Below are 21,168 nucleotides of genomic sequence, written 5' to 3'. Positions count from 1 at the left end.
GCTTATTTTCTTTTTCTTCCTCATGTTATTGCTGAATCTTTGGCTTTATGGTGACCTGGTAAACCCAAATAGGAGTTGGAGCATCATAGATGGCCTTTATTGTGGCCTTTATTCTTTAAGAGGCCTTTTGATCTGAGGGTCAGGCATATCATAAAGTGTAAGGAAAAGTGATTTTATTAGCCATTTACTCATTATTTATAAAGAGTAGAGTTCAAGCATGTCTTTCTGAGGTGCAGGTAGGCTAATTATATGGCTTGACTTATTTTTCTACTTAATTTCTGTATATTCAACACAGGACATCTAAACTGTGCAACAGTTGTCTTTTGCTTACCAAGAGACCTTTGCTATATTATTTTATCTTCTGTTTCTTGAAATTCTTATTAAGAAAGATCATAATTTAGAAGTGCATTTTTTTGAAAATAGCTTTTCTGTTGTCACTATTATTACATGTTCATGAGACCAAATTTGGAAACTGCAGAAAGAAGAGATAAAAATTGCTGATAAATAAACTTAATCTTATATCTTTATGATCTTCTATTTGTTTATACTTTTATGGCACATGTAATCAAGAAAGAAGTTAGCTACAAGAAACAAAATGCTTAATAATGGCTTAAACATATAAAATTTTTTTCACTTGCTCAAGAGGTACAGAGGTTGGTAGTCCTGGGTTGCTGTGGCAGCACAGTAATGTCACTAAGGACTCAGGTTAACCTTCCTTAGCTTATGGTCATTTGGTTGTTTGATGGTGCTTTACTGTCAGGCATTATGTTCTTCATTCCAGGCAAGAAGTATGGGCAAAAGGCCTAAAGGGATGCTAGCCAAGTTTGTCCCTTTTAAAAGTTCTGGTTGGTACTTACATCTCATTGGCCAGAGTTGGGTCATATGGCCACCCCAATACTATTCATCAGAAGCTGGCAAGGAGAAGAGGCCTTGGAGGTGGAGGGTGGGTTAGCCAATAAACAGCTTTTTGCCAAGGAGCATCTTTTAAAAATGACATGAAACCAAAACTTTTGGGGTGTGCTTTAGTGGTGCTTTTTCTCTAGTGTAAAATAACAATTCGTTGGTTTCCTTCCAGGTTCGAATGAAATCCATGTTTGCAATTGGCTTTTGTTTTACTGCCCTAATGGGAATGTTTAATTCTATGTGAGTAGCCTTTAATATGGTTTTATCTAAATATTGCTCTATGTGTGTGTATATGTGAACAATTAACTTTTTTGGTAATATTTTGATATTTCAAATTTACAGAAGAGTTACAAGAATAGTACATTGATTAACCAGATTCACAATTGTTAACATTTTGCCTCATTTGCTTTCCTTTTTTCTCTGTTTCTCCATATCATATATGTACTCATTCATACATTATTTGTATATTTTTCTGAATCATTCAAGAGTTTGTTGTAGGCTTCATGCCCCTTTACCCATAACTACTCAAGTGTGTATTTCCTAAGAACATGGACATTCTCTTACTTAACCTCAATCCAGTTATCAAAATCAAGGGAAATTTAATTTTGATGGAATACAATTATAACTTTTTCACCCTCTTAATATTGAGGATATCTTATGTGTAAGGCAAAGACTAAGGTTTTATGGGTCCTCTAAAAAGAATTTAATATGTCTCCTGGGTTTTTTAAGTTCCTTACTAACAAACTGCTTCAAAATGAAGGTAGTCGTACAGAGATGTTTTGACTCTTAAAATAGAGTCTTAACAACTATAATCTTGTTTAATGATAAGGTAGGTTACTATTGTCTAAACTAGCATATAGCAGGCCTGAGTAATTGTGGGACTGCTTTTGACAGAAGCTGGGAAAGTATCCAGAGATGACAAGCTGTCATTTATTACCTTTCAGAGCTCACCTGAACTACCACGCATTTTCCTCACTCACTCTTTTTCTTCCCTTTCTCCTACTCTTCCTCCCCTGCTTCATTTCTACCTGTCTGTCTCTTTCTCTCCTTGTACCCACCCCCCACCCCACCTCCATGTTCTTCTCTTCCCACCTGTCAAGGGCCTACTTTGTGCCAGGCATTGTGCTAGGTATCAGAATATAACAAATAAGGTGTGTTCCCTGCCCTCAGTAATATCAAAATTTTATGGAAAGAAAGGACAAACAAATCAATACATTGATGGATGTTACAGTAGATGTGTGTGTGTGTGAAATATAGTAGGGGGGAGAAAGGGAGTGGTTATTTTTACTTAGGTGAGGCACCAAAGGGAATGTCCAAAATGATTTTAATACAGAATTTCCACTTAACTGGTGATTACTAAAATCATAGACCTTTAGTGCTGAAAAGGACCTTTGGAAGGTTAAATAACTTGCCCAAGGTTTCTAGAAGTCTCATAATTTCTAACTTATAACTCTAAACTCAGTATTCTTTTTTCACTGCTATGCTTTCTCTCATTTCTTGGGTATATATCACCGTGGATTACCAGGCAAACCAAACACTGAAAGATTTTGTAGTTAACTAGTAAGCTTCATTGGTACAACTCAAATAACTCAAATATTCTTTAATTTGTCACATTCTGGACAGTATAGAGCTAGCTAAGTACTCATCTATATTTTAAAAATTTGATGCTTAACGTCTTATTTTTCTCATACTTCTGATTTTTAAAATAGTATTTTTATAGGTTAGTGATGTGTGTGTGTATAGCTATTCTTATTGGTCTTGGCTTTATTGTGTGATACCTACAATAAATTTGAATCACTGCTTTGCTTGAAATTCAACGTTTGATTTTATTCCTTAGTCTTATGTACAGGTGGGTTCTAACGAAATAGGCTGATTAAGAAAGAACTGTGGGGAATATAGCCAATATTTTATAATAACTCTAAATGGAGTATAATCTTTAAAAACTGCGAATCACTATGTTGTACACCGGAAACTTATGTAATATTGTAAATCACCTATACCTGAATTTTAAAAAAAAGAAAAGGAAGAAAGAATGGTGGCCATTTCTACCAGTGGTAATGCTGCCTTATATTCATGTGGTTCCCTTTCTTAATGTTATTTGTGAACATATCGTGGTATGAATGGCTGCTCTATGGGAGGGGCATCTGATTCAAATATATTTTTCTCACAATGCCATATTTTTCCCCTCAGGTGGAACCTTTTATTACATTTTTTTCTGTAATCATTGAAGTAATAAATTCTTACTGGAAAAATTCCAATAATATATAAATGTATAAAATATAAAGTAAAGATCACTCTGCCTTCCTCAAATGAGTGTGTGTCCTTTCAAGATCTGTACTTCTTCTCTCCGTATACAAACATTTAGATACTTGTATGTATTAATTTTTATACCCCAAAATGGTTGTTTTGTAACCTGCTATAGTTACCTGTGATAATTTTTTAAATACAGTATGTGTAACTCTTGCATAATCATTTTTAGAGGATTTTTATTATTTTTAATTTTTTTTTAATTTATTTTTTTATTTTTATTTTTTTTGGCTGCGTTGGGTCTTCATTGCTGCACGCAGGCTAGGATTTTTAAAATTATTTATTTATTTGGTGGCACCAGGTCTTAGTTGTGGCTCGTGGGCTCCTTGGTTGTGGCATGCGAACTCTTAGTTGCAGCATGCATGTGGGATCTAGTTCCCTGACCAGGGATCAAACCCGGACCCCCTGAATTGGGAGGGCAGAGTCTTAACCACTGTGCCACCAAGGAAGTCCCATCTTGCATAATCATTTTTAATGTCTGTCAGTATTCCATTGAATGGATGTACCCTAACTTATATAATCTTCTATTAATCTTCACACAGAATTTTCACAGGTAGTATGTACACCAGTGTATACTTATTTTTTCCTCAGGCATATCCTAGCAGTATTGCTTAGGTGAAATTTTTTCTTTTTGGCCTTGCCGCACAGCATGCGGGATCTTAGTTTCCCCGACCAGGGATCGAACCCGCGACCCCGTGCGGTGGAAGCGTGGAGTCTTAACCACTGGACTGCCAGGGAATTCCCCTAGAAAGGTTTTTATTAATTTATATTTTTTGATTATTGCCCTCAGTACTTGTGAGTGGTTCTTTCTTCATATATTTGTCATTACTGGGAATTATGCATCTGTTTAATATTTGCAAATCTAATAGCTAAACAATAATATTTCTTTTAAAATTTGCATTTCTTGTGAGATGTAGCATCTTTTCATATACTTATTATGTTTATCTATTTCTAAATTTCTAGTTCATGTTCTTTCCCTTATTTTCTTTTTATAAGAATTTTTTATTTATTGAGACTATTAAGCTCTCTTTTTGAGATATATGGACAATGTTAATTTTTATGTCAAATCTGTTACTCTTTTCTGTTATATAAATAGTGCCTTTCTCATACCAGATTATATAAATTTTTTTCTACTTTTTATTTGTTATATTTAAATTTTGTTTCATCTGTAATTTTTTTTGGTGGTCAGTTTCCAACTTTACCAAGTACTTAGCTATTGTTAATACCAGGTAGGGAACAAATAATATATTTTCCCTGATGATTTGAAATGACTAGTTTATGATATATCAGGTAGCTTCCCAAAGCTTATGCAGTAGATCTTAACCAGGAATGTGCATCAGAACTAAAGTTTAAAAAGAAAAAGAATTTTCTTATACTAGTAATACACAAGTACTTCTAAAAAATTCAAACAGTATAGAGTAATGTAGAATAAAAAGTGAAAGTGAACCCAAATGAGTTGAAAACTTATGTCCACACAGAAAGCTGCACATAGATGTTTATTGCAGCTTCATAATTGCCAAAACTTGGAAGCAACCAAGATGTTCTTCAGTTGGTAAACGGGTAAACTGTGGAACATCCAGACAGTGGAATGTTATTCATTGCTAAAAAGAAATGGGCTATTGGCCATGCAAAGACATGGAGAAACCTTAAATGCATATTACTAAGTGAAAGACATCAACCTGAAAAGGCTACATACTATATGATTACAACTATATGACATTCTAGAAAGGGCAAAGCTCTGGAGACAGTAAAAAGGTCAGTGGTTGCCAGGGATTAGGTGTGAGGGAGGGATGAATAAGCAGAGCACAGAGGATTTTTTAGTGTAAAACTATTCTGTGTGACACTTAATGGTGATACATGTTGCTATACATTTATTAAAACCCAAGAGTGAACCCTAATGTAAACTGTGGACTTTGGGTGATAATGAGGTGCCATTGTAGGTTCATCAGTTGGCAATTATGAATAATGCTTCCATAAACATCTGTGTGCAGGTTTTTTTGTGAACATGTTTTCAGCTCCTTTGGAAAGATACCAAGGAGCATGGTTGCCGAATGGTATTCATGTTTTTTTTCTGGTCTTTGTGCCCAGCCCAGAAATTTAAATATATAAATATATTTAAGTATATATATAAATATATATATATACTTAAATATATATAAACATATATATTTAATCTATTTAAATATATACGTATTTCTTATGTCTAGGACTGTGAACACCTAGAAGTTAAAGAATGTATCTCTATTTTTATAAGCTGGTATGTGAAATTAAAAGTCTAGTACATTTTTTTTTTTTTTTTGGTGAGCGATTTCCAAGTTTTATTTCACATATATTGAAAAGCAGACGTTTCAGATCTGATGTTCAGAATATCCAGTCTATAGGATTCAATGCTATCTTCATATCCTCAGATAAAACGTCATTGTTCATGTGACATGACAGTCCAGACAATAGCTGGGATTGAAACCGAATGCACCCCTTTCTTTTTCTTTTCATTAAAAATATTAGCAAATAATAATTTAATCAAAATTTAATCATATTTGTATGTATGAATTTTAAATTTAAATGGGAAAAAAAGGAAAAAAAACATATAGAAAAAAAACCCCCACCATCCCTCAGCAGTTCTAAACAAAATTAATGTGGGTGTCAATTATTACAGAGTCTAGTACATATTTTGATTGTATTGAACAATCACTATTCATTTTTCGTATAATTTCTCTTAGTTTCACCTTGATCATCTGTTTATTATGGAATGGAATACATTATCTCTAATATCTATTTTAGTCTTAAAATTGTTGATAGAAAAAAGCCTCAAGTTAGACTAAGATGGGAAGGACTTGAGCTCCCAGATTGCCAGAGTAGCAACAAGAGGCACCAAATTCAGCTATTTATTTGTCTTTGGCTTCTCTTCTGGATCATTTCCATAAAGCTGAAACATTAAATCTTAGAATTAGAAGTGATCTTAAAAGTCGTTCAACACATTACTTCTGTGTCAATACGGAAATGCCTCCAATAATACCTCTAGCAGATAATTTTCCATTATTTTTAATCATTTTCAATGACGAGGAGCTTGATGGTTTCTGAGATAATATAGTTTTACCGAGTAGTATTTAGAGTATGAAAGTGGTTCCTTTTACTGGACCAAAATATGCCTGCTTGTTCTTCTGCTCATGAGCAGTGGTCCTGCCCTCTGGAACTGCAGAGAGTAAGTTCACTTAAAGAAATAATCGACCTATTATAAGCTATTTCTCTCTTTGCACCTTTTTCTTTCTCTCCCTAACTCTTTTCATTATTAGGCTACACACCAGTAATGGTATCTATTCTTAGCTATTCCAATGGCAAGCCTCTAATCTCCTGGAAAAATTAATTTGAAGGGTTTTTTTTCTTCATATTTGTGGCTGGTTTAAGGTCTCATTCGTACTAAATGCTCAGTTTCACATAAATGAATAACTCACTTATAGGACATGAAAGGTTTTCTCTCTCCTTTTTCTTTTAAAGCTTTTTTCCAGCTTTATTGAGATATATAATGACATATAATATAGAACATTGTGTACGTTTAAGGTGTACAGAGTGATAATTTGATACACATACATATTGCCAAATGATTACCACAGTAAGGTCAGTTAGCAAATCCTTCATCTCACATAAATATCATTTTGTTGTGGTGGCGGTGAGAACAATTAAGACTTACTCTCTTAGCTTTCAAGCATATAATACGGTATTAACTATAATTACTATGCTGTACATTAGAAGCCCAGAGCTTATTCATCTTAAAACTGGAAGTTTGTACCCTTTGACCAGCATCTCCCCATTTCCCTCAACCCCCGTCCTCTGGCAACCACCAGTCTAATTCTCTGTTTCCATGAGTTCAGCTGTTTTAGATTCCACATATAAGTGATGTCATACAGTATTTGTCTTTCTCTGTCAGACTTGTATACAGTATATATATCACATTTTCTTTATCCATTCATCTGTCGGTGGACACTTAGGTTGTTTCCATATCTTGGTTATTATGAATAATACTGCAATGACATGGGAGTACAGATCTCTTTGAGATAGTTTATTTCAATTCCTTTGGCTAAATAGCTAGAAATGGGATTTCTGGATCATATGGTAGTTCTACTTTTAATTTTTTGAGGAACATCCATATTGTTTTTCATAGTAGCTGTACCAATTTACATTCCCAGCAATAGTGCCCAGGGATTCCCTTTTCTCCACATCCTTGCCAGCATTTGGTATCTCTTGTCCTTTTGATAATAGTCATTCTAACAGGCATGAGGTGAAATCTCATTGTGGTTTTGATTTGCATTTCCCTGATGGTTAGTAATGTTGACCACCTTTTCATGTACTTCTTGGCCATTTGTATGTCTTGTTTGGAAAAACGTCTATTCAGATCCTCTGCCCACTTTTTAATTGGATTATTTGGGGGGCTGTTTTGCTATTGAGTTGTACGAATTCCTTTTATATTTTGGATATTAACCCCTTATCGGATATATAGTCTGCAAATATTTTCTCCCATTTCATAGTTTGCCTTTTCATTTTGTTGTTTCTTTTGCTGTGCAGAAGCTTTTTAGTTTGATGTAGTCACATTTGTTGATTTTTGTTGCTTGTGCTTTTGGTGTCATATCCAAAAAAATCATTGCCAAGACCAATGTCAAGGAGCTTTAAAACCCTATGTTTTCTTCTATAAGTTTTACAGTTTCAGGTCTCATGTTTAAGTCCTTAATCCATTTTGAGTTAATTTTTGTGAGTAGTGTATGATAGGGGTCCAGTGTAATTCTTTTGCATGTGAATATCCAGTTTACCCAGCACCATTTATTGAAGAGACCATCCTTTTCTCCACTGAGCATTTCTGGCTCTTGTCAGATATTAGTTGACTGGGTTTATTTCTGGGCTCTCTATTCTATTCTATTGGTCTGCATGTCAGTTTTTGTGCCAGTAATATATTGGTTTGATTACTATAGCTTTGTAACATAGTTAGAAATCAGGAAGTTTGATACCTCCAGCTTTCTCAAGATTGCTTTGCCTATTCAAGATCTTTTGTGGTTCCATATGAGTTTTAGTATTGATGTTTCTATTTTTGTGAAAAGTAGAGTATTGATTAGAGATTGTATTGGATCTAGAGATGACTTTGTTGTTGTTGTTTTTAATAAATCTATTTATTTTATTTATTTATTTTTGGCTGCCTTGGGTCTTCCTGTGCACGGGCTTCCTCTAGTTGCAAGGAGCGGGGGCTGCTCTTCATTGTGATGCGCACACACAGATGTGGTGGCTTCTCTTGTTGTGGAGCACGGGCTCTAGGATGCGGGCTTCAGTAATTGTGACATGCAGGCTCAGTAGTTGTGGCTCGTGGTCTCTAGAGCGCAGGCTCAGTAGTTGTGGCACATGGGCATAGTTGCTCCACGGCATGTGGGATCTTCCCGGACCAGGGCTTGTACCTGTGTCCCCTGCATTGGCAGGTGGATTCTTAACCATTGTGCCACCAGGGAAGCCCTGTAGATGACTTTGGATAGTATGGACATTTTAACAATATTAACTCTTCCAGTCTATGAACATGGATATCTTTCCATATATTTGTGTCTTCTTCAGTTTCTTTATCAATGTCTTATAGTTTTCAGTGTATATATCTTTCACTTCCTTGATTAAATTTATTCCTAAGTATTTTATTGTTTTTGATGCTATTGTAGATGGGATTGTTTTATTTATTTTTTCATATAGTTCATTGTTGGTATATAGAAATGCAACTGATTTTTGTATGTTGATTTCCATCCCAAAACTTTACTGAATTCATTTATTAGTTGTAAAAGATTTTCTTTTTGGCTACAATTTCAAGTCAAAAATGTCAAGGAATAAAATTACTATATAAGATGAATTTGTTGGGTGTGTATGTTAGCAATAAGAGGGCTAAACATTTCGGGCTATATTTATTCCAGCCCTACTCCTCACAGTTTAACTCTACAGATGGAGAGTAGAGTGGCGTATGTAGAACAGTATACTGCATACAGCATATAATCAGGAAATATTGGAACAACTGTGTATAATACTTCCTGTGAGTGAATGGGAATATCTCCTCCTGGAAAAGTTATTACAATACTTTGTTTTGCTTTTGTGAGGTTAGTAGATAAGAATAACTACTTCAAGCAGATCTTTAAATATTTTCGTCATATCCAAGTAACAACAGTTCATGATTGAGCCCTTACCCTGTGCAAACTATATACTAGGAAAGCAGTTGGAAATAGTAAGTGGACAATCATACATATGTATAGAATATGTCAAATTCATTCTATTTATATTCTTTGGAGTTCAGCTGTATAAGAAGATCTTTATAACCACAATAGTTAATATGGATATTTAGGGATTTTTTTCCCCAATGAAAAAGATGGTAATGCTACCTCTCTTTTCCCTCTCCCTCTATAGAAACATTCTAAATACCAAATGTTTTTCTAAGAGGGAATGTTCTAGATATTTTAACTGGAGTTAAAGACTTTATTTGGATAATGTAACTGATGCTGTCATATATTTTTGTAATATTATGAAGTATCACTATCCTTAATCACATTAATTTATAATTCTCAATATTGTCTGACTGTACAGCTTATTCATAGAAAAGTATAAAAGAAGTTTATATCCCCAGCACCTCAAAATAAACACTGATACATATTTTCTTCTAGTTTTTTCTAAGATTTTCTCTTTTCAGAACATTTTTCTTTCCTATTTTAGAAAAAGTAAAAGGAATTACTTTCAAACATTAGAAGTATGTTAAAAGTTATCTCAGAGTATTATGTATGCCATTTTTCATTCACCGCTATGTATATTCCATGAATTTCTCTCCAGAAGTGTTTATCCTGTTTAATGTGTATATACTGGGAATCTTTGAGTCTTGGAAAAGAGGGTTCTTAAAATCTTATTGGTGTCATGGTTTAGAACAGTGGTTCTCAAAGTGTGGTCTGGGGATCCCTGGAGGTCTGTGAGACTTTTAGGAGGTCCTTGAGGTAAAAATTATTGTTGTAATAATTCTAAGATGTTATTTGCCTTCTTCACTCTCCTTCTCTCATGAATGTACAGTGGAATTTTCCAGAGGCTTCATAGGGTGTGTAATATTGCGACAGCCTGAGTAATGAAGCAGCTATGAGAATCCAACATTTTTCTATTAAGTAAAACATTAAAGAGATTGGGGGAAAAAAAGCCTTTCTTCTCACTAAATTCTTTTTCTGTATGGAAAATATATTTTCCATAAAAATACTTGTGTTAACATACTGAATATTGCTACCTTTTAAATGATTTGATAAATGGTTTAAAATTTCTGTTTTAATTTATAAAACAGTAATATTGATAGATATAACCTCTAAGTAAAACCTCTTTAGGGTCCTCAATAAGTTTTCAGAGTGTTAAAGGATCCTGGTGCTGAAAAAATTAAGAATCACTAGTTTAGAAAAAGATTGATGGGAAAAATCTAGGCCCTTCCTTACATCCTTATACTTCAAGTCTCTTTTTAGAATATCATCCTTTCTTTATTTTTTAGAGATCAAGGGACTTAGAGTTCTATTTCTGTCCCAGATTCTTCTCTGGAACTAAGAGCCTTGTCTGTCTTCCAAAAATAACAGTTCTTTGTCTTTTCCTTTTTAGATTTGATGGTAGAGTGGTGGCAAAGCTCCCTTTCACCCCCCTTTCCTACATCCAAGGACTGTCTCATCGAAATCTGCTGGGGGATGATACCACAGACTGTTCCTTCATCTTCCTATATATTCTCTGTACCATGTCAATTCGACAGGTAAGTGACAACATCCACTATTTAATATGTATATCCTTCCTTGCTGTCACACCCTAAATTAGTGTCTACTTCTGTAATACTGGAAGTGTCTACCTTTTGCTACTGAGATCTCTCAGTTGCTTGTTTTAGAATTCCAGAGTATCATCTAAAACTGTTTTAAATGTGTGTAGGTCTAGATTACTGATCCTTAGGGATGGGAAGTAGCCATAAAATCAAAAATGGTTTCCACATCCCATTTTTAGAGCTCTCAAGTTTCTTCTTTATTGCAACTATCTAAAGGTAGAAAAGTAAAGAGTGGGTTTTGTCTTCCCACTATCATTTCTTCTTTATTATACACCAGTGCCTTTTGGCACTTCAGAAACACAGATAAACATAATAATTTGGGAACTTTAAGTTAGTCACAGTTGAGATAAAGTCTGGGTTGTAGAATTTACATTCAAGCAACATGATGGTCAGACATTCATAGTGAAAAAGAGTGAGAACTAAGAGATCCATATAAGGTTGTGAGAGCCTGGAAGAGAGACACAACATTCAATTAGTGGCAGACGATTCAGGCAGAAAGGTTGAAAGAATGAAGTGGCTTTTGAGATGGGACTTTAAAAAGTGAGTTGTTTTTCTTCTTCTTCTTCCTCTGAATATTGTCTGTGGCAGCAGGTTTTTTGATTTGTCTGGCATGTGGGAATCAATAGGAAACGGAATTATAGTTTGAAGCTCACAAAGATCTTCATGATCTTACCACTTAATACTTTCCTTACCTCATCTCTCACCTCATCCAACACTCCAGCCATTCTGACTTGCCTGACAGTTTCCATGTTCCACTTACCCAGACTCACTTTTTGTGAATGCTCTTCCTTCTATCTGGATGTCTCCCACCTTCTTCTGTTGCATATTGAATGCAACCAAGTTTCCAGGCTTCCTGGAATCATTTTCTGACACTTGCTGCATTCTGAAGGGTAGATATGTGACCAGATGCAGAAATCTCAGAAGATTATCACAGTAGTCTAGCAAAAAATCACTATGTTCTAAACTGTTACAGTGATGGGAGGGTTGAAAAGGAGGGGACAAAGTTGAAAAATATATAGAGGTAAACTAGCAGAACTTAGAGATTGATTTAATGTGAGAAAGGAGAAACTAAGGTGACTTCAACATTATGGCTTTGGTGACCAAATGGAGGATGGGAATAGAAGAAAGAGAAGCAGGTTGGTTAGAAAACATGCTGTTTGAGGTGTTTGTGAGGCACTTAAGTGGGTATGTCCACCAGGAAGTTATATTCTTGTGTAGCCGAGGTGTATACTATATCTTTTGGCATGCTTTAGCATTTTGACTTATCCAAGGTGAAAGCCAAGACAGTGACAACATGGATCTCTTTGTTGGTTTAACAGAGGTCATCAGTAACTAGAATATTGCTCTTAAATTTGATTATTTAAGTATGAAATATTAAAATTATAGCTAGGGTCAAAATATTAATAAAAACGATGTATACATGCTACTTTAAGCAACAAAGAACAATTCTATTTTAATTACATGCAGATGTTACTACTTTATTTGTGATGTCTCACAACAGTTTTGTATTTTGTTTTTGGGGTTTTTTTTTTTTTGGCCACGCCTCGTGGCTTTGCAGGATCTCAGTTCTCTGACCAGGGATTGAACCTGGGTCACGGCAGTGAAAACCTGGAATCCTAACCACTAGGCCACCAGGGAACTCCCTCACAATAGTTATTTTATATGCACCATTTGCACTGCTACCTGGACATTGTTACCTAGAAATCACCATCTGAACTGTAGAGTTTTTTTTTTTAATGAAATAAATGTTAAGAACGATCATTGAGAAAGTTCAGCTCAAGCTGGTCTTTAAACTCCTTTCAGTTATTTCAGAAAGTCTGGTGAGGTGTATTTGTAGCAATTAATTTTATCAGGAATGCCATGGTCATTTACCATGGTGGTCAGCAAACAGAAGAAGTTAGGGGTCCCCAACACCCGGGCTGCGGACTGGTACGACATGTTAGGAACTGGGCCGCACAGCAGGAAGTGAGCTGCGGGCAAGTGAGCGAAGCTTCATCTGCTGCTCCCATTGCTCACATTACTGCTTGAACCATCTCCCTGCTGCCCGTCCATGGAAAAAATTGTCTTCCATGAAACCAGTCCTTGGTGCCAAAAAGTTTGGGGACTGCTGGTCTAGATGATAAATATTTTTGTATTTACTTTTCAGACCATACAGTCTCTGTCACAACAACTTAACTCTGCCATTATAGTATGAAAACAGTCCTAGACAATATGTAAATGAATGAGTGTGGCTGTGTTCCATCAAAACTTTATTTATAAAAACAGGGGCTTCCCTGGTGGCGCAGTGGTTAGGAATCCGCCTGCCAATGCAGGGGACATGGGTTCGAGTCCTGGTCCAGGAAGATCCCACATGCCACAGAGCAACTAGGCCCGTGAGCCACAACTACTGAGCCTGTGCTCTAGAGCTTGCGAGCCACCACTACTGAAGCCCACGTGCCACAATTACTGAAGCCCATGCACCTAGAGCCCATGCTCCGCAACAAGAGAAGCCACTGCAGTGAGAAGCCCGCGCGCCACAACGAAGAGTAGCCCCCGCTAGCTGCAACTAGAGAAAACCCGTGCGCAGCAATGAAGACCTAATGCAGCCATTAATTAATTAATTAATTTATAAAAACCGGGCAGTAGACCAGCCATGCTAACTCCTGAGAATACAAAGAAAAGGTGAAAGGTGATGGGTGAGGAGAGAAGGGGCAGCAAAAAAAACCAAAAAAATTCAGTGTATTTGTTTTCAGCCAAGGAAGATATATATTCATACTTTTAATTTCCGCTTGTCCGATCCTATGCACTGATATTAATAAGAGAAAAGTATATAGAGCTCTAGTATAAGTATTCTGAGATATTAAAAATCTTTGAAAAATCACCTAAATGGCCTACTTTTATCATTTTTATTAGCTGCCAATAGTTTCTGTATTCTGTTCCCCATTGGTTGTTAGTATGTATACTAACAGGAGGATTATGAACTTATATCCAGTCTGAAATACTTCAGCATTTGAAGTGTTACTATGGAATATATGCTTCTTCCTTTGAATTAAAATTCCTTTCTGTTATTCCCTTTCTCTAAGTTTTGTTTTGTTGTTTTATTTGTTTTTTAAGATCTTAGGTTGCATAATAGTTGACTCTGTTGATGCATGTGAAATGAGCCGTCATAAAATATGAGGCTTTCAGATTAGAGACTGTATTATGATTCCCTCAATGAAGCCATTCTTTTTTTTTAATTAATTAATTAATTTATGTATATATTAAAAAAATTTTTTTTTGGCTGTGTTGGGTCTTTGTTGCTGCACATGGGCTTTCTCTAGTTGCAGCGAGCGGGGACTACTCTTCATTGTGGTATGCGGGCTTCTAGTGATTTCTTAATTTCCTGTATATACCTTAAAGCATAGTGTGCACCTAAAAGGCATATGTGAAACAAACAGTAGATACTACACCCAAATATAAACTTATAAACTTGGAAAATTGGGGTTATACCACTTTTTACTCCCTAGAACAATGTAGGAAAATTCATGTTGCCCCCAACCTTCAGTAGAAATTGTCAAACTTTTGGGTTTTTACCAATCTAATAGATAAGAATTGCTCTCTCATTGTAGTTTTAATTTGCTCATTTGGATTGAGCATCTCTATTTGTCTAAGAGCTATTCATGTATATTTTTTCTTTCTTTGGTAGGCGAGACACTGTGTATGCTTTTTGCCTATTTCGCTATTGGGTTGTTGGTCTTTTTCTTAATTTTTAGCTCTTAGGGAGATTAGCGCTCTCTGTGATCTAAGTTACTAATAATTTTTACAAGTTGTCATTCGTGTTTGTTTTACTTAGTATGGTTTTTGCCATGCTTAATTTTGTTTGCTGGAGGTTTTTTGTTGTTTTTGTTTTTTCCTTTTTTGGTTTACTAGTCTTTAACTAAAGTTGTAAAGAAATTCATCCTTGTTTTCTTCTAGTACATTTTGGTTTCATTCTTTATATATAAATCATGGTTCGATGCATTTGGAGTTGACACTGGTGTACCTTATTTATTCTTTGCTCTTGTACTTTGCCAACTATTATGTGATTTTTATGAGGGAAAACATGGATTCATTTGAGATCAAAGGTTGCCTATCCCTTGTTTTCAAAGACTGAGAAGCCAGGGGGTCAAAAGAATGCAGTAAGGTTAATGATTATTCTTGAATCTAGTGTGTATTTGAATAGGACGAAGCCCTGTCAGCAGCCTACTATTAATATTTTCTCTGGAGTGCCTGGCTAAATTCCTCTTTGAAATTTGTAAGTCTGTTCAGATCCCAGTGCAAGTGTTTGGCTGGGGACACTCCTCCTTTCTTCACACCTTGTGTAGATAATCAGGTCTTTTGGAATGCGCAGGTGTCATAGGGTGGGCTAAGCATTGTGATCTGAACCCCTAGAGTAAAAGAATATGGAGGAGTGGGTCAAAATATACGTGTCATACCTATAGAGTCTCAAGGTTTAAACTTGTCAGTGTGACTGCCCCTGGTAGCAATTTTCCTGAGGAATCCTCAAGGCAATGCTGTCTTATGTCCAGAAGCTACTTTCTGGTTTCCTATATTCAGTAATTCCAGTGCTTTTAATCTTTCTTGTTTATTGTGGTAAAATAGACATAACATAAAATATGCTGCTTTAACCATTTTTAACTGTACAATTCTGTGACATTAAGTACATTGTACGTTGTCATATGACCATCACCACTATCCATCTCTAGAACTTTTTCATCTTCCCAAACCGAAAATCTCTGCCCATTAAACACTAAATCTCCATTACCCTCTCCCCTCAGTCCCTGGCAACAACCATTCTACTTTCTGTCTCTGTGAATTTGGCTGTTCATATTTGTGAATTTGACCTCATATAAGTAGAATCATACTTATGTCCTTTTGTAACTGGCATGTTTTAAGGGTTCATCCATGTTGTAGCATGTGTCAGAATGTTTCCTTTTTAAGGGTGAATAGACATTCCATTGTATGTATATACCACATTTTGTTTATTCATCTGTCAAAGGACATTGGATTGCTTCTACCTTTTGGCTGTTGTGAGTAATGCTGCTGTGAACACGGGTGTATAAATGTCTGAATTCCTGTTTTCCCTTCTTTTTGCATATATACCCAGAAGTAGAATTGCTGATCATACTGCAATTCTATGTTTAATTTTTTGAGGAATCAACATACTGTTTTCCATAACTACTCATCATTTTACCCAGTACTGTTATCTTAAGGCTTCAGTTCACCACCAGTTTGAGACCATTTTTAAAAGAATACAAGTAATTTCTCATGCTTTTGTTTCAGTGAGTGAAAACCATAATTTCATTCACTCAGGGTTAATGTTTATGCTGAACGTGTAAAAACAAAATGTATTTTATTCGTTACCTCCAGCAATGGTGGGGTGGCCTTGCTTGTTTTAATGGGGAAGTCTTCTTGTAGTAAATTAGAATATAGCATCTAGGGGAATGAGAAACATTTCTGTTATTCATGTCCTTAAACTATCAACAGTTTAATTGCTGAAGTGAGTAGATAGTTCTATCACCAGGTTTCTGGAATTTGTTTTAAACATCTTATATTTGTGAAAGATTATGATATTTACATATGTCAGTTAATAACGTCTCTACAGCATTAACCAGAATCCACTTCCTTTACTGAGAGTGATAGTGTGATTAAATCAACTAGCTCCAGTCCCTTCGTGACAATACCCCAAGGGTAGGAGTGTGCTAACTGGTTTTAAAAAAAGTGTCACCTTAAGAACAACTGCTAAAAAAAAAAAGAAAACTGCTAACTTTCTATATCATGCCCCCTTATTATGATGGAGGTATAATATTAGGTTGAATTAAGGGTATCTGTCTGCTTCAGTAATTTTTTCCCCCTATCTATAAGAGAACTTACTATCACATTAATAATAATCCCTTGATAGAGTCCTCTGTTCATTTATTCATTCAACAAAATTGAACACATATGTGTATCAGGCTCTGTGCTGGGTGCTTAGTATACAGTTATATAAAAAAAAAAACTGACGTATGATTATGGTCCTTGCCCTCATGGAACTTATGTTTCTTTTCAAATAAAAAGGTTAATTTTCCCCACCTGCAACTTCACTTCTAAAGAAATCATTATCAAATATGAGGGTATAGAAGTACATTTAAAATTATTTCTGTTATACCAATCAGAGTGGAGGCAGATTAAACAAAGATTAAATTTTAAACCTAAACTAAGGCAATTTTATGACATTACTAATTCACGTAAGTATTTGTGAGTCTGGTTTTTATCTATTACTTATTTTTTTCATGTTCTAGTATGTTAGTGATTATATGATTCACCATCGACTTAAGAGTTTTCAAGGAGGCACTTCTCTGGTGGCGCATTGGTTAAGAATCCACCTGCCAATGCAGGGGACATGGGTTCGAGCCCTGGTCCGGGAAGATCCCACATGCTGCGGAGCAACTAAGCCCGTGCACCACAACTACTGAGCCTGCGCTCTAGAGCCTGTAAGCCACAACCACTGAGCCCTTGTGCCACAACTACTGAAGCCTGTGCTCCTAGAGCCCGTGCTCCGCAACAAAGAAGCCACCGCAATGAGAAGCCCGCGCATGGCAAGGAAGAGGAGCCCCTACTCACCGCAAGAGAAAGCCCGCGTACAGCAACGAAGACCCAACACAGCCAAAAATAAATAAATAAAGTTATAAAAAAAATAACAAAGAGTTTTCAAGTAAAAGCAGAAATAATACTTACTGATAATAGATTTTAAGACACATTCTTACTTCAGAAACTTTAAAATGGTGGGGAGAGAGGAGGAATGCATTATAAGGTTGAGGAAGTATAGTATTTGGAGGTAAAACACCAAGGTTTGATTCTTGTTGACACTTAACTGGCCGAGTGTCCTTGGGAAACTCTCTGAGTCTCAATTTTCACAAAGGTGAAATGGGGTTTGGTGTACAACCTCACCATGTTATGATAATCAGATGACAATGATATAGAAGGTTAGCAGTTTTTCTTAAGGTGATACTTTTTTTAAAAACCAGTTAAAAAATAAGTATTTAAATTTTTAAAATTAGTATTTGTTTCCCAGCCCTAGATAGGACCGGTTCTTTTCACAGATTAAAACATGGTGATATGTCATATTAACTGAAAAGAAATCTAATTACCTTTCCTAATTTTATCTTTCTCCTTTTGTTTACTTGCTTAATGTGTAGTGATTAGCGATTAGCTGCCTTGACCTTCACATCACTGTTTCCTTTGTCTGACTTTGTAGCAGCGGAAATGGTAGGTCTGCCAGCTTTTATCAGAGGTGATAAGTTAGTCCAGGGCAGTGATGAAATTTAAGAATAAAGGGAAATATTCTTAGCTCCTAAAATTAAGGTACTTGCTTTTTTTTTTTTTTCTTTCCTTTTCTTATTATGAGTCCAGTAGTGGGTTGAGTAAATGGTGATCTCCTCTACAGAAGGTGCTCTAAATCTTAGTGAAAATACACGCAAACTTACCTGGTGAACAGCTAAGGGAAAAGTGGTCTATTCTTATAAATTTATATGACAGTAAAAGCTATGAACAGAATTCTCTTTTCTTTGCAGGCAAAAAGGGTTAGTGGTTCTGAGGAAAAGTACAAGAAAGAGTTTCTTTTTTTTTTTTGTCACTCACATCTTAATATATAACTTTAATGGATGTATGACTGTAATCTGAAGAAGTATCAGTGAGAATTTGTCATTGTCTCCTTCAACAGACATATGTGCTCAGGACAGTGATAAAAATAAGTAAATTTTATTTTTTCTCTCACTTTTGGCTTTCCTAGGGCAAAGAATTTTGATATGGCTTGTAAAAATAGGTTCTAATTATGTCATGTCAGTATATCTTAAAGTCATCAGAATGATAGGACAAGATAGATGCCTGCCATCTCTTGTACCTCATCATTAATTTATGTCACTTTATTTAAGGATTATAACTTAAGTCATTAATTTCAGTATAGCTTATCTATAAGCAAGGCATTTTCATTTGTAATATTTAACTTCAAATCAGAGAATGCATGTGATTCAGAACAGATTATTCAGGCATCATCTTAATCTGATCCCTTTGAATTGTTTCAGTGCATGAGTTCAAGGCTTTATTTAGAATATTCCTGTCCTTGCAAAAGAATGATTCAAGTCCTTATACTATGCCAGGAATTCTTCTTTGATGCTGAGAATGCAAGAGCAAGAAGTGATTGTCTCTACCCTTGTGGAACTCACAGTCTATGTGGGAAGACAGACCCATAAGTAATAGTAGAGTGTGATTGATGCCCTTTGTGTGTGTGTGCATGTACAAATACGGTATAGGAGGGGAAAAAAAGTGCTATGGAAGTGAAATGGCTGCAGGGATTATTTCTATGAAACAAAGATTTTATACAAGAGGGCCATTTAAGTTGTATCTTGCAGGATGAGTAGGGGTTTTCCAATCTTATCAGAATATTCTTGTCATGGTATGAGTAAAAACATGGAGGCTTGAAAGTGTGTAGTGGATATAGAGACCACTGAGTCCAGAGTTCTTCGTGGGATATAATAGGAGATGAAGCATGTCACTGCTTGTACTGATTTCTGTCTGTTTCTTTCTTTCTTTTTCTTTTTCTTTTTTTTAAATGGAAATGTGGGAGTTGTTGCACAGAAGTGGTATTTATTTATTTATTTATTTATTATTTTTGGCTGTGTTGGGTCTTCGTTTCTGTGCGAGGGCTTTCTCTAGTTGTGGCAAGCGGGGGCCACTCGTCATCGCGGTGCGCGGGCCTCTCACTATCGCGGCCTCTCTTGCTGCGGAGCACAGGCTTCAGACGTGCAGGCTCAGTAGTCGTGGCTCACGGGCCCAGTTGCCCCGCGGCATGTGGGATCTTCCCAGACCAGGGCTCGAACCCGTGTCCCCTGCATTAGCAAGCAGATTCTCAACCACTGCGCCACCAGGGAAGCCCTGTTTCTTTCTTTATATGTGTCTCTTATAGTGCAAATCTACTAGTGACAAATTCTCTTAATCTTCATTTATCCAAAAATATTTATTTTATCTTTATTCTTGAAGAATATTTTCATGGGATACAGAATTCTGGGTTGACTGTGTTTGTTTTAATCCTTTAGCATTTTAAAATGTCTTTCCACTATCTTCTGGCCTCCATTGTTTTTGATGAGCAGTCCTTTATATCTTTGTATCCCTACAGATAATGTGTCACTTTTCTCTGGCTGCTTTCAATTTTTTTTTTAAGTTTGGTTTTCAGCAATTTGACTATGATGTGCCTAGGGCATTTAAAAAAAATTATCCTGCTAGAGTTTATGGTTTTATAAAATCTGGGAAAATTTCAGCAATTATTTTTTCAAATATTTTTTTCTGCCCCATTCTTTCTTGTGTGATTCCATTTACATATACATTAATCCTCTGGTGCAGATTTGATGGCTCATCCTCCTTTCAAAATTTTGGTATTTTCCAATAGGACACTGAGTCTGTTCAATTTTTTAAAAGTCTATTTCTCTCTGTTCTTTAGATAGGATAATTTCTAGTAATCTGTCTTCAAGTTCATGACTCCTCTTTCATCCGAGTTAACCCTAAGCTCATCCAATGATTTTAAAATTTTGATACTGTATTTTTTAGTTCCAGAATTTCCATTTGGTTCCTTTTGGCTTTTCTCTTTCCCTGCTGAGATTTCCTATTTGTTCATTTATTACGAACATATTTTCTTTTATGTCCTTAGGCATAGTTAAGCTGTTTTAAAAACCCTATCTACTAATTCCAACATTTGGATCATCTCAAGGTTGAGCTCTATCTGTTGCCTGTTTTCTTTAGTATGGGTCAAGTTTTCCTATTTCTTTGTATGTCTAGTAATTTTAGACTGTATCTTGGGCATTGTGAATGATAGGCTATAGAGATTCTAGATTCTGTTATTCTTAAAAGAGTGGGAGGTTTGTTTGTTTGTTTAAGTGGGCAATTAAGTTGGCACTCAAACTCCAAAGTCTGTCTCCTTTGTGGTAGGCAGCACCTGAGATCTTAGTTATTTTAGTCTTAGCTCGGCTGCTTGAAGACAGTCTCATGCGTGAATGGTTTAAGAGTCAGCCAGAGATATGGGCAGAGTTTAGATGTAAAATTTTGAACTCTCCTTTTAGCTATTTTCCAAGATTTTTTCCCCTCAACTTTCAGTTGCT

At 35.7% G+C, this 21,168-nt stretch overlaps 1 protein-coding gene across 1 annotated transcript in view; it reads left to right on the top strand.

The window, feature by feature from the left end:
• The window catches only part of TMCO1 (transmembrane and coiled-coil domains 1), a 55,020-nt gene that overhangs the window by 21,724 nt on the left and 12,128 nt on the right, over positions 1-21,168 (top strand). Inside the window, exons 5-6 of the mRNA XM_068541182.1 lie at positions 1,076-1,143; positions 10,834-10,978. Of these exons, the coding sequence (XP_068397283.1) occupies positions 1,076-1,143; positions 10,834-10,978 (213 nt within the window). The remainder of the gene's footprint in view (positions 1-1,075; positions 1,144-10,833; positions 10,979-21,168) is intronic.

The sequence above is a fragment of the Eschrichtius robustus genome, chromosome 3 (assembly GCF_028021215.1).
Source record: "Eschrichtius robustus isolate mEscRob2 chromosome 3, mEscRob2.pri, whole genome shotgun sequence".
Lineage (NCBI taxonomy): Eukaryota > Metazoa > Chordata > Mammalia > Artiodactyla > Eschrichtiidae > Eschrichtius > Eschrichtius robustus.
The sequence above is the reverse complement of the archived record's forward strand: the minus strand, read 5'-3'. Positions and strand labels throughout refer to the sequence as shown.